Source organism: Eptatretus burgeri, chromosome 4 (genome assembly GCF_056783735.1).
Source record: "Eptatretus burgeri isolate ZD-2024b chromosome 4, Ebu_testis_v1, whole genome shotgun sequence".
Lineage (NCBI taxonomy): Eukaryota > Metazoa > Chordata > Myxini > Myxiniformes > Myxinidae > Eptatretus > Eptatretus burgeri.
The window spans coordinates 65,189,232-65,216,002 of NC_140964.1; the positions used below are offsets into that span (position 1 = coordinate 65,189,232).

The 26,771-nt window shown below is 42.5% G+C and overlaps 1 protein-coding gene and 1 pseudogene across 14 annotated transcripts in view; one reads left to right on the forward strand and one right to left on the reverse strand.

Annotated features, from left to right (window-relative positions):
• The window catches only part of IFT54 (intraflagellar transport 54), a 51,553-nt gene that overhangs the window by 15,999 nt on the left and 8,783 nt on the right, over positions 1-26,771 (forward strand). For 11 of the 14 annotated variants that reach the window (XR_015057491.1, XR_015057494.1, XR_015057493.1 and 8 more), the window contains 6 exons: positions 4,222-4,297; positions 5,624-5,699; positions 6,547-6,630; positions 7,205-7,331; positions 8,849-8,888; positions 16,160-16,236. Coding sequence is in view for 8 of the 14 variants with exons in the window: in XM_085878479.1 (XP_085734605.1) it covers positions 4,222-4,297; positions 5,624-5,699; positions 6,547-6,630; positions 7,205-7,331; positions 8,849-8,888; positions 16,160-16,236 (480 nt within the window). In the remaining 6 variants the exon portion in view is untranslated. Of the gene's footprint in view, positions 1-4,221; positions 4,298-5,623; positions 5,700-6,546; positions 6,631-7,204; positions 7,332-8,848; positions 8,889-9,290; positions 10,266-16,159; positions 16,237-17,950; positions 18,778-26,771 lie in introns of those variants that run through there. The other 3 variants (XM_085878483.1, XM_085878481.1, XM_085878476.1) reach the window with 3 other exon arrangements.
• On the reverse strand, positions 291-2,324 carry LOC147028242 (uncharacterized; annotated as a pseudogene).

A 26,771-nucleotide genomic window follows, 5' to 3' on the forward strand; every position in this document is an offset into this window, starting at 1 on the left:
CACTGGTCATTAGCAAGATTACATAATAGAACATATTCAGACAGTCTTAAGGACTGATTTATTTGGTATGGGAAACTGTGATCGATGCTGAGAGACCACCTGCAGCAAATACTGCTTCTGATCCTCATTCTTTGTGATAGTGTCATTGAAATCTTGTATTAGTTTCATGCCCCTTTCTGCTACATTATTGACTACTCTCAAATTGTCAACACATTTTTTAGCAGCTTGATACTGTTCAGAGACCCCCCATTGTTCAGGATCATTTAATATTAGAAATTCATAAGGCAGTTTCAGGATTTCAAAAACCGCAGAGTTGAAGCACTAACAAAGTCAGCAAGAGTGATGGCAGATATATCACTGGATGGAATATCTACACGTTTTGGAGAAAGTGCAGAACCTGGTTTCTCCAAAGCAATCACCATATTCCTCTTAGTTGAATAATTTGTGTTGTTATCAAAAAATGAGTGCTACTAACTCTTCACTCAGGTACCATAGATGTCTCAAGAGAGCTTTCTTGGCAACCTCAGAAACAGAACCATTCACATTTTTGCAATTAGTTATATCTTTCAGTAAGTTGATATCATTTGCTGGAGCAACGGAAGCGATTGGGAAAGTAGTCCATGCTTTTGTGTACAGAGACAGATGAACATGCAACGATCTCTCAATCCCTTCTCCTCTCTTGCTGTCAGTTTAAACTGTCGTTTGAACATCCAGACTTTGATGGCATATAAGGCTTTTGCCATCCATCTGGCTCTGTGGACTGCCCCTGGTGCCATAATATGTATACCTCGTGGTGGTATCCCACCCAGAAAAATAACAGTGAGCTCCAACAGTTCACGGTAATCGTTTCTAGGCTGTTTAGATTACTGAAGCACCCCTGTTGCAAACTGAATTATGTCATTCTTTAGGGATTCATGATCTTGTAGAATTTTAGAACATTGCTGGTCATGAAGCACATTTGCATATTGCTGCTTGTCAAATGATGACCATTTCTTCTTAAATCGCTGAAAGAGTCCCATGTCTGGCCCAGACGAAGGGCCCATACAACACTTGAATACGTCAGCAAGAATAATTTCATGTACATGATGTCTGCAGGCAACATATAACAGTCGTCTCCCTAGTTTGTCTTCAAGTAGACGGCAAGCCCCAGATAGTCTCCCTGTGTTTGCGGCTGTTGTGTCGAAACACATACAAGCAATTTGGTGCTGAAGATTCCAGTCTTGAATAGTTTTCAGCACTGCATCAGAAACGGTTTTACCAGTCCCATCATGTGTTTTTGGTACCCCAAGAAGCTTGTCCACACCACAACCTGATACTAAGACTGCTGTTCTGTCCACATTGTCTTCCCCTGATATGTCTGGCAAAATTTTTCCATCCCAGTGTATTGTTAAAGGTAGATCATCAGGGATATTAAATTGCTCCTTTATTCTCACGGCTTCTTTGGATCTGTTGTCAATCCTTGTTCTTCTAATAGATGAGCGGCTGAGTGTTACTTGGTCTATGTTATGGCCAGCACTCTCCATTGATGCAGTGAGAACAAACATCGCTTTTCGGTCACTTATATTTGTCCTGTCCAGAGCAGTTGCCAGCTTTGGTGTCACAGTCACTACGTGCTTCGACTGAGGGCTCTTTACAGTGGGAGGCGTGTTTAAAGCATTATGTTTGAATTCTTCATCACTGTCTTTTTTATTGCTTTCATCATCATTATAATCACTAGACTCACTACTTACATCAGCTGGTAGTGTTCTTTCCTGTAACTTTTGCTTCTCCTCCTTATCAGTTTTTGTCTGTTCTGTTATCTTTCTCTTCAATTTTCTCTCTTCTTTTTTGGCCAGCTTAATATTTAGTCCACTCATATATCCATTCCTTTCATTTCTCTGATCAGTCAAAAAGGCCTTGTCCTCGGGAATCTGGATAAGTGTCATAGCATTAGCATGAGCGATATCAAACAATTTATCAATTTCTTCTTCGAATGTTATTTCGTTTGCGCGTTGAGTTTTGGTTTGTCTCTTTTCATTTTTCCGAAGTTTTTTCCATCTATGAAACAAGTTCTCCAGTCTTTCAATAGCATTTCGTTCAATAGTTGTAGGAATACGAGCCATATCCCACATCTTCGAAACCACTCGTACAGCAAACCTTGCACTTTCCCTTACTGTCATGTTTTCACTTTTATGCTTGTGGAAGAACAAAGATAACACTTGTCGTGAAGTAGGTAGCTTCATTCCACAGATCTTTTCATCTACATAACCTATCAGTTTGATATAGGTTTGCAGTCTCGTCTCAAGCCCAGAAGTGGATTCAGAGTTTGAATTACATGAAGCCATTGTGGACTATGAGTATTGAGTAATTTGTCCTCTTTACAGTATAACAGAAACCCAAGTTCTCAAACGAAATCAAGCGGTATATTGTATTTCATGAATATTTATGCAGTATAGAATGGTTGTTGACCATGGTGGCAAATCAATCATCGGCTGTTCCAGATCGTGCATCATAGTACTTGAAAAAGGCTTCTGTGATTCCTGCAAATAGATAAAATATTCAAAATGAGTGTCATGACAATACAAATTTACTTCTCTGACAGGACTTTTAGTTGATTTTGCTGAAATTATATTTTCATCACAAAAATGCTTTAAATAACCATACCAGGCACATGCTCGTATAATGTGCAATATGGCAAAATTTCATTGTTGATGAGCCACCTTTTAAAATTGTCTTAGGAAGCTGAAACTTCACATGATTTATCAGTATGATCAAATGAACAAAATTTGGGGGTACCATTAGCAGAATCCGGAACTTTTTTTTAACCCTATATATTTGAACCACCCTAATATATATATATATATATATATATATATATATATATATATATATATATATATATATATATATATATATATATATATATATATATATATATATACACACACAATGAACAAATCACAGTATGTCGGATTTCAAACTGGGATTCCAGCAGCATGAGTTGTGTGCTAAACATGAACATGTACAAAAGCATGAACACCAAATTGGCTATGCCATATTTTTTTTTTTTTTTTTTTTTTTTTTTTTTTTTTTTGTATACCTTGGTCGAGGCTCGTATGAGAGCTAACACACAACTCACAGCAAGGAGGCATGAGACAAGAGGGGTGGGAGTGGAAGGGACAAAACATTGGGGAACAGACACAGGTGAACTGTGGAAGGGAGAGGGATGGGGATGGGACGGGGAACATGGCGAGGAGAAGATGGACATTACAGGGACTTTCAGGAAGGAAAGCAGGAGAATTGAAGGAAGTGGGCATGGGTGGATTATCGGGGGTAGAAAAGATCGAGGATTTGGATGGGGGAAGATAAGAGGTGGTGGTGAACAGCTGTTTTGAAAGCCTGGAGGGAAGAATGGGAAAGAATAGAGTGAGGAAGTTTATTCCAAAGGCGGGAAAAAAGAGGAATGAAAGAGTGAAGATGAGCAGTGATTCGTGATTTTGGTAGTTTTACCAGAAGGGGGTTGTTGGCGGACCTTGAGCGCCCTGTGGAAATGTGGTTGGGACAAATCGCAGAGAGAGCAGGGGGGCAAGGCTGGAGAGGAGTCGGTAGAAGACAGAAAGACCACCGACCAACCTGCGGTGATTGAGTGAGAGGCCCAAAGACTCAGCTTCATTGCGGGAGATGCCAATGATCTTAAAAGCCCTGGTTTCGACAGCGTGAAGTCGAGAAAGGTGGGAGGCAGGAGCACCAGCCCAGAGGGGAGAGCAGTACTCCATCAGGCTACGGACAAAAGCTTTGTAAGTAGTCAGGAGCTCAAGAGGGCCGAGGAAGGACTTTGCACGACGGAGGATTCCCAGTCGGCGACTGGCTTTTGAGGCAAGGTTGGAAATGTGACTTTCCCAGGAAAGGTCATGGCAGATAGTGAGACCCAGAAGCTTGAAAGAAAAGACTTCTTCCAGAGGATTGTTGAGAAAGTGGATGGGGGGGTTTTGTAAACGGTCCTTTCGAAGAGACATAGTGAGAGTGTGAGATTTGTGTGGATTGAAAGACATGTTCCACGTGTTGGACCAGTTTGTGATTTTATCCAGATCTGCAGTGAGCGAAGAAGCTGCTGCTTGCCGGTCTGAGGGATGACAGATGACTTTCTTTTCTCCTATTACAAGCCACCATTAAGACTTGATTATTATTATTTATTTGTTTTTTAAATATGATTGGATATTGTTTCATGTCTTACATATTTAGGAGTCTGCACTTCAGGACAGGATACCAAGACCTCCGACTGCGAAGGGGCATCGTCGACGACAGTCTATTCACGAAGGCAAGTACTGGTCTCATGACTGCATCATAATGTCCACACAGCCTCGGTTTGGTAGTAGTCATGATTCCACATTACCTTTGTGGGATTTTCATTGACATTTGCAATTATTAACTTCTGTTCTTTCACTGCACTGTTCTATTAGTATTTCCATTGATATTGTAACAATCTCCATCTCCCTAGCGGGCACCACCAGGGATAAACTCCCAAGGCGCCGAGCGGAGGCTTTAACTTAAACTACAAAGCGCAAAGTGGTGGCTCAGGAAAACGTAAAGATCATCAATGTCCTTGCACACGCCGAGAATCTAACTCCTGTGTGCCTGCTGGCAATTTATTTGTGCACAGACGAGTAACTGATTCCCATCCACAGCAATGATAAATCGGCTTAATAAAAACTTGAATATAGAAACCAGCAAAGAGAGCAAACAAAACCACAACACCTGTTTGAGAAAATTATAGAAGAGGAGGATGTCGAGATCAGAAAATAAATCACATTTAACAATAAAATTGTTGAGCTAATCTACCTTAACCTTGCTTTATTGACAACAGATTATCTCAAGGGATAGTCAGACACTCAAAGTGAGAACAAGGTTAGAGGATACGGGGAGGCCAAAATAAATAAGATTGGGTTAGGTCTGGTTGAACCGAGCAAGGCATCCTCACCTAGATTAGATGGCAGAAGTGAGTTGAGATTTCCCCCATACACACGACATGCCACAAGGCGGGTCTCCGGCCCATCCGGATGAACTCAGTGCTTGTGACCTCAGGATCCTGGGATCGGTTCCTCCTTGTCCCAGGGATCCAAAGAACCCCAGCGAGAGGTTGTGCTCCTCACTCGCCCAGGCCTCAGCCCGGACTCAGCACAGACTTCTCCCAAGAAGGTCCCAGCTCTCAACTGAACTTTCTCCCCAGTCCCTCAATTCAAAAGCATCCCCTGCATGATATAATCAGGCATGCTCATTGGCTGATCAGCTTGACTACACCATCAATTTGTTAGATTGAGCATGGCACACGAGCCAGCTGGCCATTGGTCTCGAGACCCATGAGAAGAAAGGTAAAATATTGTTAATCAAATAAATAAAGGAGAAATAAAGCATATTTAACAGTGAAAAATACAAGGGCATAGAGGGGCACAAGGCCCTGCTAACAATGTTTTGGCAAACCTAATTTGTGGTTTACAATACATCTATTCTGAACATGCAATTAGGATATAACTAATTAACTAATTAACCCTTTAACCCCTAAGTCTATTTTCATAAAAAAAAAACTATTTGGAGGTTTCCCATTATTTCTGAGATCTGACTATTCCCCATGGTTGCACATATTTAGCAGATGCTGAAAAGGGACAGGAAGATAAGGGGGAGAGCTACATAAATGGAGATGTCCAGGCAAACAAGTCGAGCCGGTGAGTTTGCTAATGGATTACAGATGTTTGAAATCGAGAAATGGGGATGAAATTGAGACTGGAATGTCAGTCGGTGACTGCAAAGGAAACTTGTAAATGGCTTTATTGCGAGGGCTATTCATTACAAAAGGTGCACTGTGCAAGGCAGAACACAAAACTATCTACTTTATAACAACATGAGCCTATTAAAACTTTGACTGTCACGTATCATGCCATTTTTATGGTCTTAAACAGCATTCCTGATGATCATTATATGAAGGCCTGCCATTTTTATTCCACCCAAGAGGTGCATGTGATTCTCTTGGCTCAGTGCTGTTGAGGTAATTAATTATCCATCCATCGGGACCATACTATATGCAGAGCATTGGTGCTGCCAAAGCAGTCTCCTGGGCTATTGGGCACAATCCTGGACAGGTCACCACTCCGTCACAGGATACTAAAATGGCTTAATCATCCCAGCAAGCTGGTACTCATTTTACCGACCTCAGAAGGATGACAGACTGAGTCAACCCCACCTGGTATAAATTCAACAGCCAAGCAGGATTTGAACTCAGGACTCTAGGATCCCAAGCCCACCATCCTAATCATTAAGCCAACCCCAGGCATAATTAATTATGGATGTACATGATGTTTTGACATTATGTTTGAAGTGCAAATGATGTTATGTTTGTTATAAAACACCTAAAGCCAAACTCGATTTGAGGCATGCTCTAGTATTTTGACATGGATTGTTTCACTTCGTTTTCACTGGCAAGACAAGATTGTGATAAAGATATCAGACTTGCTGTGAGCATTGGCTGGCCTTTGCCTTAGCGTCTCTCTTTTAACAACTTCATGCGTGTGCCAGAGCCATGATACGTCCCGGCAGTGCTCGGACCGCCCCACCACACGCCAATCACTCAAATAGTGCCGAGGCATCGGGCCTGGAAAGGTGAGCAGCAAATTATGACAGATGATCTCCTTCGCTGCTGTATTCATCGGTTCAAATTGATTTTCACGGTCATATTAAAGGATAACTAGTTTATTTATTTAAGTTAGTTGCTATTTATCTTTATTTATCATGTTTGTTTTATTTTCAGCAAACTAATCAAAATCTGACAGCTGTAAGGAGCGTTTCTTATAGAACGGTTTGAGTTATTGACGTGAGCTCATACAGGGAGCTCTGTTTAGTGCAAAGGCCTATAAAACTCCAGTCATTGCATACATTTCAAAGTGGGCCCTCCAGGGGTCAATGAATTGTATTACAACATAGATCTTTACCTTTTTCCATCCCTTCAGGATGTAAGAGGTTTTATTATTTTTTTCATTTTGAGATTCTTTAAAAAACAAAATATTTTGAAAGCCACCATTTTGTGTTGGAGATTTCATTGATTTCCTCATGTAAACATTTTGTTAGTCAATTGGGCCCAGTACCCTCAACATGGTGCTCTTGAATTAAATGACGTGACCTCCTGACCTGTATTTCTAAGTTTGATTTTTCTCAACCGACCTTGTATTTCATCCAGGACTGGTGGTGGAAAAGTGGTGACCAATGTGATTGAGGAAGGAGGGAACGTGGATGAGGATGAAGATGGATTCCTGGTCACCGAGCTCCCTCCGCAACTGGATGCCGTCCCGCCAGATAAGCAGCATGTGAGTGATGCTGTATATCTCATCGGTTAAACGCTTTCTAATGAGCTTTCTTGTGCAACATGTTTTGTTTAATCGCTCACATTAAGCTGTCATCTGCAAGCACATTCAGCTGGCAACAGAAATGGCTGCTAAAAAGTAAGATTTTTCTGCAGCTCGATGCTGGCAAGGTGCCGGAAGCAGAGAATATTTTACAGCTCAAAGTTTCTGGGCATAGTATATTCTTCCACTTCACCACAGGGTTTCTTTTTGTATCAGGCGTTGGGGCCTGTGCCTTGCCAACCTCAGGGGAATGTCTTGGCAATTTGCAAAACCCCGAGTGCAGCTTACCTCTTCCTGGTGTGAAGCTGACTTTGTGCAGTAGCAATGCTACAATAGACAGCTTGGTTTAGAAGTTTCCATGTGGCATGCCAGAAGTTTGTTCAGATTAACCGACTCTGCAGTTTAATTGGCTCCTTCACGCAAATTACTTGGCTACACGTTCGAGTATGCATTCTCTTTTGCCATAGCTGGAATGAATGAATGTAGGAATGATTTCAGACCTTTTCCAGGGCTTGTCAAAGCATCTCATGGCAAGGAATACTCCGATTGGTTAGCCATTGCCTTCCCAGTGATAGTAGTTTGGGCACGAATTTGAAACTCAGCCAGGGCACCGACCTGCTCTTTGCAAAAGACACCATGAGATCTTTAATGTCCACCATCAGCAGCAAATCTTGCACACAGGACCTCAGGTTAACATCATACCTGACTGATGGTGCACTCATAGATGCACTCTGCCTGTAAAACACTCGTTTAGGTTGGAAATCAAACTCAGGCTCGACAGCTCAAAGGTAAATGCTACCTTTGAGCTACCTCCATTAATCTCATGGTTGGAATACCGGGGGTCAAGATGAAATTGGAAACTGCACTAATGCTGATAACACACTGTGATAAAGTGATGGTACCTTGCACAAAACACATGGATTGTTAAATTATGCCAAAAATTGCACTTCGGTTGTTGACCTTCGGGTGGCACTGTGACTTTGGGCATATCTTGCTTTGGAGATCATGATAATCCTGTTTGTGTTCATTCATCAAAAAAAGAAGCATTACTGTTTACCATTGCATTATAAGTTTATGCCATGTATGCATCAGGTGCTGTAGATAAAATTAAACATTTCTACCACAACCTCTGTATGTATCTTATCTGGTTTTCAAACCTGTGAAGGTCTGGGAAGGTGGGGGCCGGAAGAAGAAGAAGTTAAAGGTCAAACTAAGGAAATTCTCTCGAGTAAAGGAAAATTCCTGATGTGTTTATTTGTATCATTATTGTGTTTTCAGATCAGATAAATCGAGGGAAGAGTCGGAATTCTTTGTAATTTCAACACAGATGACAAATTCAGGGGGTTTAGGGTAAGGTGGCAACTTAAAAAGGTTGTGGGCCACAGCTTCAGTGCTTTATTCTGGTGTACTACATCATTGTTTTTTCACGATTGGCATGCATGGGCAAATCCAATACTTTGTTCCTTTCTGTTTTCCAGACTGATTCTACATCAACTCTAGTTGAGGGAGAAGAACATGGTAATGGTTTTCTATTCCTCATTTCATCATGTTTGGCAAATTCTAAGATAAATATTGATAATTTATTTTCAGTTTTGATTACCATTTACATTATGCTCTAATTTGTCCAATATCTAGTTTTCTTTAGTTTATCTATTTATTTATTCATTCGAGACTTACCTATGAGGGACTTGTGAAATTTACAGATTAATATATTGTTACGGCTGTGGAAATTCGCATTACACCAAAAAGGGCCCTCAGGTGAGATATCTTCATAGGTACATGTGTAGTTAGCCCAAACCCGTTGTCAAGAGGGAATTTATGTGATCCATTCGGGCTGCGATCCTCCAGTTAGCCATTTTTCTGTTCTATCTTTTATTTCAAACACACAACATTTCAACAACCACGCCATCCCCATCACAGCGCCAACCACACTGCAACCACGCCACCTCCACCATCTACGCTACTACATCTTCGCCACTGCGTCCGCTTCCGAACGGCAAACAAAGGCGCCAAGGAGGGAACTGCGAGGATGCACAGGTTTCCCCGCCTGTTTCTTCCGTTTGACTTCCCCGCGCTTTGGAGTGGAAGAGGGGCGATGCAGGTCAAAGGTCAGAGGTCATGTGAAGGAGGGTTCTCATTTTGGGGGAATAACTCTCTGGCCCAGAGCCAAAAACTGACTCCCCGGCCCCCGCACGGGGCGGGGTGGAGGGAAAGCGTGAGGGAACGCCCTTTTCGGGAACCCTCTCGAAGGAAGGTGGAGCCGAGAACGGGGCGGGGCGAAGGGCGGACCCCCGTGCTATAAAAGACGGACACGGGCGGGCGCGCAGTCGCCTCTTCCTCGGGAGCCTCTTCCTCTTGGGCCGCTTCCTCTTCCGCCTCTTCCTCTTCGTCTTGGCTGGTGGTCTGGTTGGTCTTCGGTTGGTTTTTGTGGAGAGTTGGTCTTCGGGAAGAGGTCCTGCGCCCGCGGCTTGGCGAGCGGCCCTGTCACGAAGGCACGGATGGGAGACGCGGCAGCGCCCGTTGTGAGGTGGACCTGCGCGTCCGGACGGGGAGTGCCAGAGAGGGTTCGCCGGCCGCGAGAGAGGTCGGGGCAAGGTGCGACCATGCTGGCGGTTGTGGGAGAGGGACTCACCAGCCATAAAAGCGAAGTCGCGACTTCTTTCTTTCTTTTCCTTCCTTTGCTTTTTGTATAAATGTGTGTGTTGGCGCCGTCTGTGAAGTAGAACTGCGTAAGTGCTGCCGTGTGTCGGTCGTAGTCGGTTGTAGCTCTGCATTTGCTTTTGTTGCATGACTGTTTTCACTGTTATATGTGCATTTTTGACTGTATGGCTGTATATACGTGCTTGTCTGTGTGTGTGTGAATAAAATGCTTGCTTGTTGACTGTTCCCGCTCTGCTTCGTCTCTTTTCCTTTTTATTGACCCTCCATCTTGCATCACGTAAGGGGTTCGTAGTGGGTGTAACATCCCGGTAATTAATCGGAACCATCAAGGCCGACGATAACTCCGCTCGGTTATCACTGTAGCACAGAACGGACCGCTTAAGCGGTTCGTGTCCGGAGTCTGCCTGTGGCGTGGTACGATAGCCTGGTCAACCATTCGCGCAGGTTCTTAGGTAGATCGAATTTGGCGAGCAACCCTATCCTGCACGGGTGGGCAAATGGCACGATCGTGGTGAGGTTAAACCCCCACCCGTGACTGGCTCCCGGCGTTGTTCCAAGAGGGTCACGACTGAATTGTCTGTCCGGTGGGCGACGTGCCGCGATTCGAGTTACGTGGCCGTCCGCACGCCGGCGGGCGCGAATTCGCAACAATATATTCTAGCAAAAGTACCAGTCACCAGCGCCGGGAAAGTTCAAGTTAATCTATCAATTTAAATTTTTTCATGGACTTTAAAAAGGTTAATTGTGCTGCACTCTTGGTTTTATTCAAGGCAAAGGTCTGAGCTAATTATACCATCCATCACAAAATGGTGATGCAACATCGGGCGGTGGAGTTTGGATTTGTCTTAAAAGAGTGCAGAATATCCTGCTTGTGAAAAACATTTTGGCATCAACATTATTCATGCATGTTCCATCATTTCAAAAGCGAATGTTGAGCCTTGCCTGCTTGCACATATTTTCAAACGCAGAGTGGAAAGTGGCCGCCATACAGTGGGGAGAACAAGTATTTGATACACTGCCGATTTTGCAGGTTTTCCCACTTCCAAAGCATGTAGAGGTCTGTAATTTTTATCAGAGGTACACTTCAACTGTGAAAGACGGAATCTAAAACAAAAATCCTGAAAATCACATTGAATGATTTATAAATAATTAATTTTCATTTTATTGCATGAAATAAGTATTTGATCACCGACCAACCAGTAAGAATTCCGGCTCTCACAGACCTGTTAGTTTTGTCTTTAATAAGCCCTCCCATTCTCCACTTATTACCTGTATTAACTGCACCTGTTTGAACTCGTTATCTGCAGAAAAGACAGCTGTCCACACTCAATCAATCAGACTCCAACCTCTCCACAATGGGCAAGACCAGAGAGCTGTCTAAGGACATCAGGGACAAAATTGTAGACTTGCACAATGCTGGAATGGGCTACAGGACAATAGGCAAGCAGCTTGGTGAGAAGGCAACTACTGTTGGCGCAATTATTAGAAAATGGAAGAAGTTCAAGATAACAGTCAATCTCCCTCGGTCTGGGGCTCCATGCAAGATCTCACCTTGTGGAGCCTCAATGATCATGAGAAAGGTGAGGGATCAGCCCAGAACTACACGGCAGGACCTGGTCAATGACCTGAAGAGAGCTGGGACCACAGTATCAAAGAAAACCATAAGTAACACACTGCGCCGTCATGGATTAAAATCCTGCAGCGCACGCAAGGTCCCTCTGCTCAAGCCAGCGCATGTCCAGGCCAGTCTGAAGTTTGCCAATGACCATCTGGATGATCCAGAGGAGGAATGGGAGAAGGTCATGTGGTCTGATGAGACCAAAATAGAGCTTTTTGGTTTAAACTCCACTCGCCATGTTTGGAGGAAGAAGAAGGATGAGTACAACCCCAAGAACACCATCCCAACCGTGAAGCATGGAGGTGGAAACATCATTCTTTGGGGATGCTTTTCTGCAAAGGGGACAGGACGACTGCACCGTATTGAGGGGAGGATGGATGGGGCCATGTATCGCGAGATCTTGGCAAACAACCTCCTTCCCTCAACAAGAGCAATGAAGATGGGGTGTGGCTGGGTCTTCCAGCATGACAACGACCCGAAACACACGGCCAGGGCAACTAAGAAGTGGCTCCAGAAGAAGCATCTCAAGGTCCTGGAGTGGCCTAGCCAGTCTCCAGACCTGAACCCAATGGAAATCTTTGGAGGGAGCTGAAAGTCTGTGTTGCCCAGCGACAGCCCCGAAACCTGAAGGATCTGGAGAAGATCTGTATGGAGGAGTGGGCCAAAATCCCTGCTGCAGTCTGTGCAAACCTGGTTGAGAACTACAGGAAACGTCTGATCTCTGTAATTGCAAACAAAGGTTTCTGTACCAAATATTAAGTTCAGTTTTTCTGATGTATCAAATACTTATTTCATGCAATAAAATGCAAATTAATTATTTAAAAATTATACAATGTGATTTTCAGGATTCTTGTTTTAGATTCCGTCTTTCACAGTTGAAGTGTACCTATGATAAAAACTACAGACCTCTTCCTGCTTTTTAAGTGGGAAAACCTGCAAAATCGGCAGTGTATCAAATACTTGTTCTCCCCACTGTAAACGTGAGACAGACAAACGCATGCATGGACACTATGGTTTACATTATATTATAGATAACACATTGGGACTTAAAAAATATATATATATGTATATATATATATATATATATATATATATATATATATATATATATATATTTCATCATGGCTACTTTGCAGATCCTACAAGGGACTGCTCCAATTGACACTTTTTTGTTTTGACTCAATGCTAAAGTTGAGATTGAACCATGTGCAATTGGCAATCACAATACTAAAGTGTCTCTTGGCATAGCCTGGCCAGCCAGTTCGTGAAAGACTTGTGTGGATAACTTTCTCTGGCCGACCCCACAAAAGGTGAGATTAATTAGGGTTATTAAAGAGGTAGTAGTCGTAATAATAGTACTTTATTCTGGTGTGCATGTGTAAAAAGAGGTGTAAAAATAGTGCTTTATTCTGGTGTAAATATGCTTTATATCGGTGTAAAAGAGGTAGTGGTAGTAGAACATTGTCAACGGGTATACACAAGGATATGCAAGGAGCTTTGGTGCAGGAGGAGGGCATTTGGCCCATCATGCCTGCACTACACCAACACCAGATACCATCACTCATCCACACACTTGAAGTTACCTTCAAGTAAGTTCTGCTGTCTCTTGAAGATTGTTCTTTTTGTAAAGTTTCTCAGATGACCAAAATGCCTTTATTCGGTCATCTCTACCGAGATGACCTAATAAAGCCGGACCAAATGTCCGTCCGTACGTCCGTCAACAATTTTTCTTTCCGATCTTGATGAAACTTAGTATGTGGGTAGAGGTCGATGAGTGTTGCATAACGATATAACTTTGTCTGGATTCAAGGTCAGGGACGAGGTCACGCAAGTTATAAAAATCGCCATTTTCAAAACCTATCTAGTCTGCCATTTTACAAGACATTCGGCAACTGTTTATTGATTATGATAGTAAAAAATATTATCTTGTATCTAACTGGACCGATTTTTTAATTTCCTTCCCGTTTGATCGTCACGTGATCTGGAAGATGGCCAAAAACACTGATGCGATTCGCAGAGAAGGAAGGAAGGAGAAATTAAATATAAATATAAAACATTTTTAGCCTTTTATATTTATACATTTTCCGCCGAAGGTGCAAAAGTTTCAAAAACCCGAAATGTAAACATCGGCATTTATTTTCAAAATATAATTTCGTGCGCGCGCGCCAAAATGCCGAGTCATCTTTAACCAAACTGCACAGTAGAACTGCGCAGTAGTCCGGTCATGGCGTCTGAGCAGTGGCCAGCGTGGTTTAGATTGACTGTGGTTTCTGGGTAGAAGGTGATTGTTAAGAAGTATGTCAGCGGTATAAATTCGAGTGACTGTATTGGTGATTTAATCACGCAACATCTTGACAACGAATATTCTGGCCAAACGATTGCATCAATTCAGTGCATCAGCAGGGATGATTCGCAGGCTCCTCTCGATCGTGCCAATATCTAACATAATCACCGGCGGACATAGGGCTGCAGGCTGTGGGGCGAGGCCACGGATCCCGGATGAGGGGATAAGTGATAAATTATGCTACATGCTTTGGGCTTTCTGATTAATATATCAATGAGTACATTCCATAATTAATGAATTAATAATTAATGAATCTGGCATACAAAATGTTTTTTCATACCTGACATGTTACTTTGTGCAGTGTCACGAAACTTCTGTGGAATTAATAATTAATGAATTTGCTAGCTCTAACGATTTTTCAAACCTCAATATCTCTATAAATACTTGACCAATTTTTATTCTGAAAGTTGCATTATAATCAGTGAAGAATAATCTACAGGATTATCATAATCTCCGAGAGCTAAGCCTACTTTTTCGTTTTTTTTCTACAACCGGAAGTGAAATGTCCCCAGAGAGTGGACAGACCGGAAAACCACGTATTGCACTTACTGCTGATTCTGATGTGTTAATCCGGGTACTAAATGAATAATACATATTTATTAATTATGTCATTAGTATTATTATCCTAGTGTATCTCTTTGAACTACTTCAATCTAAATGGTTAGTTTGGACTGTTTTGCGGTTACCTAGACTAAACATTGAGAACTTGTGGTATTATAGAGATGACCGTCACCCCCACACGGGGGTAATTTTTATTATTATTTTTTGTATACCTTGTCGAGGCTCGTATGAGAGCAAACACACAACACACAGCAAAGGGAGCATGAGACAAGGGGCAGGAGTGGGAAGGACAAAACAGTGGGGAACAGAGACATTATGGGATCTGTGGAAGGGAGAGGGATGGGGTTGGGAACATGGGGAATAGAAGATGGACATTACAGGGACTTTCAGGAAGGAAAGCAGGGAATTTGAAGGAGCTGGGTTTGGGGTGGATTAATGGGGGTAGAAAAGATCGAGGTTTTGGATGGGGGAAGATTAGAGGTGGTGGTGAACAGCGGTTTTGAAGGCCTGGAGGGAAGAATGGGATTGAAGAGAGTGTGGGAGTTTATTCCAAAGGTGGGAAAAAGGAGGAATGAAAGAGTGAAGGTGATCAGTAATTCATGATGTTGGTAGTTTTACAAGAAGGGGGTTGTTGGTGGATCTCGAGCGCCCTGCGGAAATATAGTGGGGACATATTGCAGACAGAGCAGGGGGGGGGGCGAGACCAGAGAGGAGATGGTAGAAGACAGAAAGACCACCGACCTGCCTGCGGTGAGAGAGTAAGAGGCCCAAGGACTTAGCCTCATCACGGAAGATTCCAATGATCCTAAATGCCTTGGTTTCCACAGCGTGAAGCTGAGAAAGATGAGAGGCAGGAGCACCAGCCCAGAGGGGAGAGCAGTATTCCATCAGGCTGTGGATGAAAGCTTTGTATGTGGTCAGGAGGCTCAGGTGGGCCAAGGAAGGACTTCACATGACAGAGGATTCCCAGTCGGCGACTGGCTTTGGACGCCAGGTTGGAAATGTGGCTTTCTCAGGAAAGATCATGGCAGGTCATGAGATCCAGAAGCTTGAATGAAAGGATTTCTTCCAGAGGATTGTTGAGAAAGTCGATTGGGGGGGGGGGGGAGGTTCTAAACGTTCCTTTCAGAGAGTGACATTGTGAAAGTGTGAGATTTGTCAGGATTGAAACGCATATTCCAAGTGTTTGTCCAGCTTGTGATTTTTTTTTCCAAGGTCTGAAGAGAGGGAAGAGGCTGCAGCTTGCCTCTCTGAAGGATGATGGACGTCACAGCATTAGTTGGAGTAAAGGTGTCAGCACAAAACAGCTCAGGTTCCAAGTGGATGGGCTTTGATGTCGTAGAGAGAATTCTTTATTCTGCATGCCGAGTTTTACCAACACGAGCTAAATAGGATCCTGCGGCAGCAACAGAAGTTCTGACATCAGGTGCTGATGTATTTTGCCTCTAATGATTTACCGACAAAGTTAGCGTCGTGTTGCACCGAACGAAGACACTGAAAACGTGTGCGGATACAAGTATATACTGATTATTTGGGAGAATTTGATTAAATGTCCTCTGGCTCAACGAGTTAGCTCATTTACCTGTTCACTCATTGTTTCTGCAGGTGGACTTGTGAAAAAGATCTTGCAAACAAAACGAGACTATGAAGCAGAGCACATGCCTTTGAAAGCAGGTGATAAGGTATTGATGGGCTTTTACCTTTCTTTCGTGAGTCAATATTGGGTGCATGGTCATTAAATGTCACCAATTTTGGACCAAGGAGTGTAAGAAAGTCAAATGCTCATGTCAATGAATTTTCGAAGGTAATGGGGAAATGCTTATAAATTAAACATTGTCAATTACATCATCTTCTTCGTCTTTCTTAAGCAGCACAAGTCTGCGAGTAGCATCATTGGCTGAGGGTGCGAGCAGCATCGACTGTGCCTCTGATGCAACACCCTCTCTCGGTTAGGGCAGGAATTTGTTATTTGTTCAGGGTGCCGGCGATAGCTCACCTACTCTTCTCTAAGGACACCGTGGGTTCTTTAACGTCCACCAACTAATGCGAGCTGTCAGGATTCGCAGTTTAACATCCATCAGACGGATGGCACAGACGTTGATGAATCAACCTGCCTGCGAAACACCAGGATGACAGTTTATAGCTGGGCCGAGATTTGAACCCAGGTGAGACGCCACATACGCGAGTATGCGTACCTCATCATGACCATCCTGCCAGCCCGTGGATTACATGGATTGGATATTTTAGGCATAATGTTGACTGTCTTGTGGCTTCTCCGAAATGAAGAAACTATCCTTTGTTTAGAAACAAAATAAAGTTGATCAATCGGGTTCGGGTTGGGTTGGGTTATGGTTCGGACTTTTATTTTCCCTCTTTATCTTTTCAAAGCCATTTATTTTGGTATTTCCAATTGTTTAAATGGCCACAGCTAGATTAATGAACATCAAATTATATTCCCATCATGAAATGAAACTTAAAAAAAAAAATCGAGTAACAATTCAAACTGCGATGAACGAAAAAGAATAAAATTTCAGTAAGAAACCAAATGGTTTCCTTCCAGTTAATTTTTTTTTTGAATTCATGCATTTTTGTGAAGTGGTGTGATTTTGCTCTTCCAAAGATGATCGTAGCGATGATTGTCAAAGCGATACTTTGTCGTTGATATTTTGTTGCATTTATAGCTTTGTGGTGATTTCTAAACTTTCCAGCTCTGTAGTTGAATTGAATACGAAAAGCATGGGAGATTGAGTAGTGTGTGGACGGCAGTGTTGGGTTTGGGCAGCGGGCTGCGAGGTGAGGGGGAGGGTGTGGAGGACCGTATGGGGTACAGGAGGAAATGTTGCCTGGCAGGGTCTCACGCTGACAGGCCATTGACGCACTCCAGACAGTGTGACCTGAGGGGTGCATTTGCATTACAGGAACCATTCTGACGGCCCTAAGTTTCAATGAACCTGACATTTAGTTTGGCTTTGCATGGAACTCTGAGCTAATACATATTCCTTTGGATCTTGCATGATCAGTGCAAGAAGTGGGTGTGGTTACTGTGGTGAAATAGTGTAACATCTGATTTTTACTTTGATGTTGAACATTCACCACATTGAATATCTGGTGTACTTGCAATGAGGGATACTTCATTTCTTTGTGCACAGGAGATTTGCATCCATCCTGCAATTTAATTGGGTCACAATAATTAAAGAGTAATCATAATTTTCTATAATCATAGCATTGGCAAAGCACAGCATACTGTTAATAAATAATGCCAGAAACTGGCTTGAGTTTTATTTTAATCCAAAGCAAATGCTGGAAGGGAAGTTACATGATGTGGTAGGTCCAATGTTGTTGCTTATAAGTTATGAAAAAGAGAAAGCAAAAGTTTTTCTTTTTGTTTGTTTACAGGAGTGAGACTCATGCAAGAGCAAAGTAGAACTGAGAATGGTACAATCATCAAGGGAATGAACGAAAAGGAAAACAGGAGATGGAGTAGGGGAGGATACGTTGAAACAAGGAAGTAAAATGATTGGATTAGGAAAGGTTAATGGGGGTAATAAAGATCATGGGTCAGAATTGGGGAAGACAAGAGTTGGTGGAACACTCCATTCTTGAAGCCCTGGAGAGAAGAGTTAGCAGCCTCAGGAAGGTGGTTCCAAATCTGAGATAAGTGAGGAATAAAAGAGTTGAGGTATTATGTATTCAGCCTGGAGTTTGGAAGTTTAACCAGGAAGGGGTTACTGGAAGAACATGTGCATTCTGGAGTTGATGGGGAGTGTTGGAGAACTGAGAGAACAGGAGCAGTATCATAGAATAGATGATAGAAAACAGAGACCATGAACCTGCCTGCAAAGTGAAAGCAACAGACCTTGGGCTTCAGCCTCATCACGGGAGATTCCAATATTTTTGAGACTTTTAGATTCCATATAATCAATGAGAGAGGGATGTGATGCTGGGGTGCCAACCCATAGTGGAGAGCAGTGCTACATTGAGCTCTGGACAAAGGCCTTGTACACTGTAAGCAGCTGCGATGTTCCAAGGAAAGACTTGGATGCCCAGTCTTTTTCGAGCTTTGGAAGCCAGCTTTGTGAAGGAGTCGACTCAGGAAGGGTCATGGCTGATGGTGAGGCCGAGAAGTTCAAGAGGCCGAACCTCTTCCAGAGGATGACCAAGGACAAAAATAGGTGGGTTCATTTGACGATTCACCTGGAGCGACAGGGTGAGACTGTGAAATTTTCAAACCAGTGTCTAATCATTTCCACATGGTGAATCAAGAATTATGATGATTGTAACTTTCCACCACTCCTGTTCACAATTAAATGGAGGATATTTTGCAAAATAAATTTCCCACCTTGAAGGACTTGATGTTAACGACTTTCATATGCTTATTTTTTCATCCACAGGTCACACAATGACCATTGTTACACCTCACCTGAGTGAAACACCAAATATTCGGCTTACTGCTCACCTCCACTCCTTTGTTCCTCTTTTCTCCTGTTTGTGGCACCTCCTTCCTCAGTCTGTTCAATCCCAATGTTTCCTCCACAGCTTCACGTTTGCAGGAGACCACCATCATGTCAGGTCATCCTCCGTCTCCACTCGTGATATTTCCTACCCCCCATTAACCCTGTCCAAACATTCCGCATCGACTGACAGGTTGCTATGTTTTTCTCTTTCATCTCCCCTCTTGTCGTTCATGCCCTTGTTGCACTCATGTGCTGTCTCACCACCCAATTGTAAGCATGTTTTCTTTTACCCTCTGTCACTTCACTCTCTGATGAGCCCACGTTTTTGTGTACAAAAAAATACCTTCATTAGTTTACCAAGCAACGTGAACAAATGTATACCTTTTATGACGTCACACAATATCCGTTCAAAAGCATTTTTCCAGCCATCAGGCACCGACAATAATTTAAAAATTATGAGTTTCAAAGAACATTTTCCCATTATAGTAAATCTTTAATAACCCATTAAGTTAGTACTTTAGTTAAAGCATAATGTAAGGCAAGGCACTTTGAGCCATCTTTTAAAAAACCTTTATGTACCACAAGTTTTCTAAGAAAACTTCCTCTCCCCACCTGCAACTCTGATTCTTTTGACAATTTTCAGTGATTTTGGGTTTTTTCCTTTTGAAGTGGGAAACGCATTGGAAATGAAATTGCCGATGAATGTAAGATGTCATTTCAAGCACTTGTTTTACATCCTATTGTTTTTTTACCATGTCACAAGTACGTTTTCATTAATAGAAAAAAAAAACATTGATGTTCTCTCTCTCTCTCTCTCTCTCTCTCTCTCTCTCTCTCTCTCTCTCTCTCTCTCTCTCTCTCTCTCTCTCTCTCTCTCTCTCTCTCTCTCTCTCTCTCTCTCTCTCTCTCTCTCTCTCTCTCTCTCTTTCTCTCTCTCTCTCTCTCTCTCTCTCTCTCTCTCCCTCTCTCTCTCTCCCTCTTTCCCTCTTTCCCTCTTTCCCTCTTTCCCTCTTTCCCTCTTTCCCTCTTTCCCTCTTTCCCTCTTTCCCTCTTTCCCTCTTTCCCTCTTTCCCTCTTTCCCTCTTTCCCTCTTTCCCTCTTTCCCTCTTTCCCTCTTTCCCTCTTTCCCTCTTTCCCTCTTTCCCTCTTTCCCTCTTTCCCTCTTTCCCTCTTTCCCTCTTTCCCTCTTTCCCTCTTTCCCTCTTTCCCTCTTTCCCTCTTTCCCTCTTTCCCTCTTTCCCTCTTTCCCTCTTTCCCTCTTTCCCTCTTTCCCTCTTTCCCTCTTTCCCTCTTTCCCTCTTTCCCTCTTTCCCTCTTTCCCTCTTTCCCTCTTTCCCTCTTTCCCTCTTTCCCTCTTTCCCTCTTTCCCTCTTTCCCTCTTTCCCTCTTTCCCTCTTTCCCTCTTTCCCTCTTTCCCTCTTTCCCTCTTTCCCTCTTTCCCTCTTTCCCTCTTTCCCTCTTTCCCTCTTTCCCTCTTTCCCTCTTTCCCTCTTTCCCTCTTTCCCTCTTTCTCTCCCTCTAATTCTATCCTCATTCTCTCTCCTCCCCCCCCACTCTCTAATTTCTCTTTCACTCTCTCTTTCTCTAATTTTCTCTTTTTCATTCTCTCTCTCCCTCTCTCTTTGGAGAAAAAAAAATGAGCAGTTCTCTAAAGTTGAGTAAATATTATTCTGGAACGATAAGCCTTTTTGCATTTGTTAAAATATTTATCTAGACTGCTGCAGACGGCCATTCTTCCTCCTTTAGCAGTTTTTTGAGCCAGTTTGGAGTCAAGGCTGATGCGACCTTCATGTCTCCCTTTAAATTTTAGCAAAGGACAGGAACGTCAGATTATGGGTCTTTGTACTGAGTGCTTCCTGTGCTCACAGCATTGTCTGTTTTGTCTAACTCGTATCGGACTTCTCTGGCTTTTAATTCTAGTTTAATATCCAAATTTCCAAAATTATTTACGTTCTCCATGGTTGATATCCAGGGAAGTCTTCTTCTTATTCCTTGTTTTTACTGTTTGTTCACAGTATTTATTATGTTTTTGATATTGGGTGCTTTGGGACACATCTGAAATGCTGAGCCTTTGAGACCGATAACAACTGCAAGATATGAGTTCATGTCTTGAGTTCTTTGTGAATTCTCCTCCTCGGGAGTTTTCCTTCTCATCATCTCATTCCCTTCTTGTGATGTCCATCAGTGTATTTTATGTGTTATATGTTCCAAACCGCACGTGAACATTTTTGTGTTGAAGCATCATTTTTGTTGTTTAGATCCTTTTTCTAATCTGCACAATAATTGCACGGTATGATAAACATTGTAAAGGCTTTGTTGCTTTTATATTTGTTTCTTGTTTGAACTTTATTTGCTTCTTTTCTCAATTGTTGTTTAAATAAGGCTTTTACCACCAACAGGATAAAATAGTTTGGCCAAAGGAGCATAAATGTTGTATTTTGATATGTGCAGTTCTTAATCGATTGGATAATTGATTACATTAGAGCTGAAACTTTACATATTTATACATGATTGAGTGGCCAAGGAATGATCCAGGATAATATTAATAATGCATGAAATCAACAGGACATTGATTGAGGTTTGCTGACCGTCTTGGGCATTAACCCTTCGTTGTAGCAAAAGAGGAACTATGATGAAGGATTAACGCCAAAAACATCAGCTTCTCTTTGCTTCCCATGGTGGTTCGCCCACCTCCTCGATCAATGTTCTGTCAATTTCATCCATCATTGTACCTGTCCGCCGATGCAGATCAACACTAACTGGCCTTCACGAGCAGACTCATTCTTCATTCGACTTTGAGGATCCAGGATGACAGAGTATTTTTATGGTCCACTTAATTGAACGACAAATGCTGTGCATCCATTATTATCTTTCCTCTTTCTAAAACGAGATAAAGGCTCTTTCCAAAAGTTCTGTCACCCCACTTAGATGAGCTGAGTACATACGGCAAACTTGATTCACATCACATGATCTATTTAAATAAACAGATGATGCCTGTCTATCTATCCATGTCCTATTCTGTTTCCTATCTCTCTCTCTCTCTCTCTCTCTCTCTCTCTCTCTCTCTCTCTCTCTCTCTCTCTCTCTCTCTCTCTCTCTCTCTCTCTCTCTCTCTCTCTCTCTCTCTCTCTCTCTCTCTCTCTCTCTCTCTCTCTCTCTCTCTCTCTCTCTCTCTCTCTCTCTCTCTCTCTCTCTCTCTCTCTCTCTCTCTCTCTCTCTCTCTCTCTCTCTCTCTCTCTCTCTCTCTCTCTCTCACTGATTTTTATGCATTGTCAGCAAAGTTAGTATGCATAAATAACAGTGTTTTACCATTCTGCTTGCAGCCTCCAAACTTACTCCCCTTTTCATTACCTCTGAAGGTGGAAGGAGGTTATGTTTCACCCCTGTTGGGTGGTCGCTAGACGACCCTTATTCTGAGGTTTTCCGTCTGTTGGGTGGTCGCTAGACTACCCTTATTCTCAGGTTTTTTTGGGTGGTCGCTAGACTACCCTTATTCTCAGGTTTTTTGGGGTGGTCGCTAGACTACCCTTATTCTCAGGTTTTCCGCCTGTCTGTATGTGTGTCTGTTTGTTTGTATGTAATGGACAGCTCTGGAGGCCAGAGGAGTCAACTGATTTTGTTGAAACTTGACTGGTAGGTTCATACCAGGATCTAGTTGTATGCTTTTGAGCACCATTGTTATGGACGCCACCGTTGCCCAGCAACGGGACTTTGAAACTTTTGAAAAAAATCCGAATTTTTTTTTTTTTTAAAAAAATCAAAAATCGGCTTCCACGCTTTTATGCGCACTATAATGAACCTCTTTGTCAAAAATTTTCAGCCCGATCCGTCAAAAACTGTATGACTAGTATGCAATTATATATTACTATATGCTTTCACCCCAAAGTTCGCATTGGAATTCCCTAACGTAGGGTTAGGGAATCGAACACAAATGATGAATGGACAGTTGCTCATCATGTTCCTATATGGAACAAGGAATGGCAAAAATGCCATCTGATGTGTTCTCTTATCTACATCTATCTATAATTCCAGCAATCTCTGTGTGTCTGTCTGTCTGTCTGTCTGTCTGTGACCGCTGTTTCTCGAGAAAGACTGGTCCGATCTAATTGAAACTTGCCAGGTATATTGCTGGGGCCCTGTGGATGTGCCTTTTCAAGGATTGATATTCATCGGACAAGTGGTTCCCAAGTTATGGCCATTTATTTACCAAACCAATGAGAGGACACGGTGCTAGACGTCACAATTGACGTCAATTCTTCTCCCTCTTTTTTTTTTTTTTTTTTTTTTTTTTTTGCATGTACGGCCACACACGTACGGGCACGCACTAGTATTTCAAATTCGCCTTAGTCTAGCGACCACCCATGTTGCCTACCAGCTTGTCTGTCTGTTTGTCTGTTTGTGTGCAGGATATCTCAAAAAGTTGCAGATGGATTTGGATGAAATTTGGTGGGCAGTTTGTGTGTGTGACAAAGACGAACAGATTAGATTTTGGTGAAGATCTGGATCTGGATCCGATAATTTTTAAAGTCATTCTTCACCATTGAGAGATTGGGCTAAACCATATATGGCATATTTCCAAAAGCTGTGGACAGATTTGGATAAAACTTGGTAGATAGGTTGTATGTGCGACAAAGACAGACTGATTCGATTTTGGTGAATATCCAAATCCGGATCTGGATATGAGAATTATTTAATTTTTGATGTGATTCTTCACCATAAAGAGATCAGGCCATAAACGATATATAGCATGAATTTTCAAAAATGTATTGGGCCCGATATGTTCTCGTGGATCAGGCATTGTGTGGCAGAGGTATGTATTCTACTGAGTGCCCTTTTAGTTTTGTTTGTCTCAGTCAAAAGTAAGCTTTACTCAAAGGGTTCACTATGATGGATGACATGACAGCATTCCAGTGTTGGTGCTTCAAGCTCAAGTGTAACGCAATTGTTATGGTTTGTTCCATTGAAATATAAAAAATGAAATGTTCCTCCCATCCTATAAAATCCCATACCATCCAATCACCTTCCTTGAATGGATTTCTGCTGTCATCCAAAAATATACAATTTGCTTTCTGTCTGGCTGAGAACATTCGGTCATGACTTATCCAATCTCAACTAAGCTTGGCAGCCAGACTATGGGTCACAGGACGAAGGTTGTAGCAACTTCATTTGTCCCCCTACCCAAGGGAGTTTTCTGCCTTGGACGAATTTCGTGTTAAGGCCTAGGTCACATTTGCCATGGCGGCGTGGGGTCTCCAAAATCTACGGCCACTAGCAATTATACGGCGGCCGCAGTATTTCTACGGTCACACAATGTAGCAGTCACATATGTTTTTATTTTTCGGGGAGCCGCACGGCGTATTTATAAATTGTGGAGACCGAAAACGTGGGGTTGCCGTACGGTCTTTGATTTGATGGCGAACGTGTGGCCAGACGGACAGTAACGAATGGGTTAATTTTTTTTTTTTTTGCCAGTGTTTTTTTTTTTTTTTCGGCTTGTCGAATTGCTATGGCGAACGTAGAAATGAAAAAAGTTATAACTCCGCGTTATAATTCCACGGCGACCTTATGGCCTGTAAAACATAGCCATATGGCGTAGGGCCATCCTGAGGCCACCTCAGAAACTCTGCGGCCGCCGCACGTTTCTGTCAATTCAGAGGGTGTACGGCCGCCGTATCCTCGCCCTACAGCAAATGTGACTTAGGCCTAAGGTGTGTATACATAGCTTATCGTGGCATTTTGTGGGGCACTCCTAGCGGAAGTAAAAATTATTATAAACGCAAACTCCAGTATTTAGTCAATTCTGTCCAATGTATGATTATCTTTATAAACAGTTGCTACTGTTGTTTAACACTAAACTTAAAGAAATTTGGTGGGAACCCAACGTCCTTGAGGCATTCTAAGCTGTGGGGGAATTATGTGCAACCCCCCCTCCCCCCCACAGACTAAAGAATCTGAGCCATCTCGACTTGCTATACCTATAATGAGGCCGCCAGCTGGGCTGCAATGTTTTTTTTAGCTAATAAAGGTGCTCAAATGAATTTTTATGCATGAATGTTGTGTCCCATTGCATGTCAGATTTTTCTTGCCATCAGTTTATATATGTACTACATATGAATTGTTTAACTTATCTTGGGGCCTCATATGTGATTTTGCCCTGTCATGGCTTCAAGTGTGACGTGCATTATTGCCCCCGACACCGTTATGGCCCAATTGTGACCTGCATTTGATGTATAACCACACACCTAATGGTTGCGAGCATTGTTTAATACTTGCCTGATGGGAATTTGTACACCATTGGATGTACAGTGGCCTGCAAAAGTATTCACCCCCATCCAAAGTTTTCACAATATGATGCCACCTATTTCATGATTCTTTCAAATCAAACTTAAAATATTGAGTCTTCACAAACTACTCCAAAGTGATAAAGCTAAAAAATAATGCAGATGAAATGTGAATAAGTTTGATTAACAGAAAAAATAATGTAATTCTCAGTTGCATAAGTATTCAAACGCTTTGCCTAATTAACTCTAAATCACTTCAGGAGCAAATTATTTGCTTGAGGGGGTACACAATAAGTGTAATTGGTTTCACCTGCATGTGGTGGTCGTATGGCAGCTTAGCTGCTGGGGTAGCTATCATTTCTTGAAGCGCGACTGTGTTGCTGATGCAGTGCCCCTCTACCAGTACACACACTGGAACTGGTACTTATTTCGCTGACCTCGGAAGGATGACAGGCTGAGTCAACCCCCTGGTGTATTAATTCAGCGGCCGACGGGGCTTGAACTCAGGACCCTAGTATCCCAAGCCACCACCCTAACCACTGAGCCAACACTAGGCTCACCTGTATGTAATCAGTGGTTTAACTTAAAAATGAAGCTCCCCCACTTTTCGAAGGTGTTTCAAGGTGGAACTCACTTGCTTCATCAACAAAGCAAACATGAAGACTAAATAGCTTTCCAAAGAAATCAGACATTGAGTGGTAGAGAAGCACCATTCAGGAGAGGGTTATAAGAAGATTTCAAAGTCACTCATTATCCTTTTGTGTACAGTGACATCCATCATGAAGAAGTGGAAGATGTGTCATACCACTCAGACTCGACCCAGATCAGGTCGCCCATCCAAACTCAGCAGCCAGGCAAGCACGAAACTGGTTCAGGATGTCACTGTAAATCCAACAATGGCTTTGAAAGATCTGTGACTCTATATCTTGATGATGGGATCAGTGTTTATCAATCAACAATATCCCGTTCCTTTCACAAAGCTGGCCTCCATGGACAGGTGGCAAGGATGAAGCCATTCCTGAAAAAGACATCTGTAAGCTTGTATGGAGTTTACAAAAAAGCATCCTAATGATACTGCAGGCATGTGGAGAAATGCTTGAGACAAAAATTGAACTTTTTGGTCTAAATTCAAAGTGTTATGTTTGGCGCAAGCCAAACACTGCACATCACCGAGTGAACACCATACCTACTGTCAAGCATGGTGGTGACAGCATCATGTTATAGGGCTGCTTTCCATCAGCAGGGACTGGCAAGCTTGTCAGAATAGAAGGGACAATGAACGGTGCAAAAGTACAAGAGAATCTTTGATGAAAACCTGCTTGAGTCAGCCATGAATCTGAAACTGGTAAGGAGATTCACATTTTAGTAGGACAATGATCCGAAGCACAAAGCTAAAGACACACTGGAGTGGTTTAATAAGAAGAAAATAAATGTTCTTGAGTGGCCCAATCAAAGTTCTGACTTGAGGCCAATTGAACATTT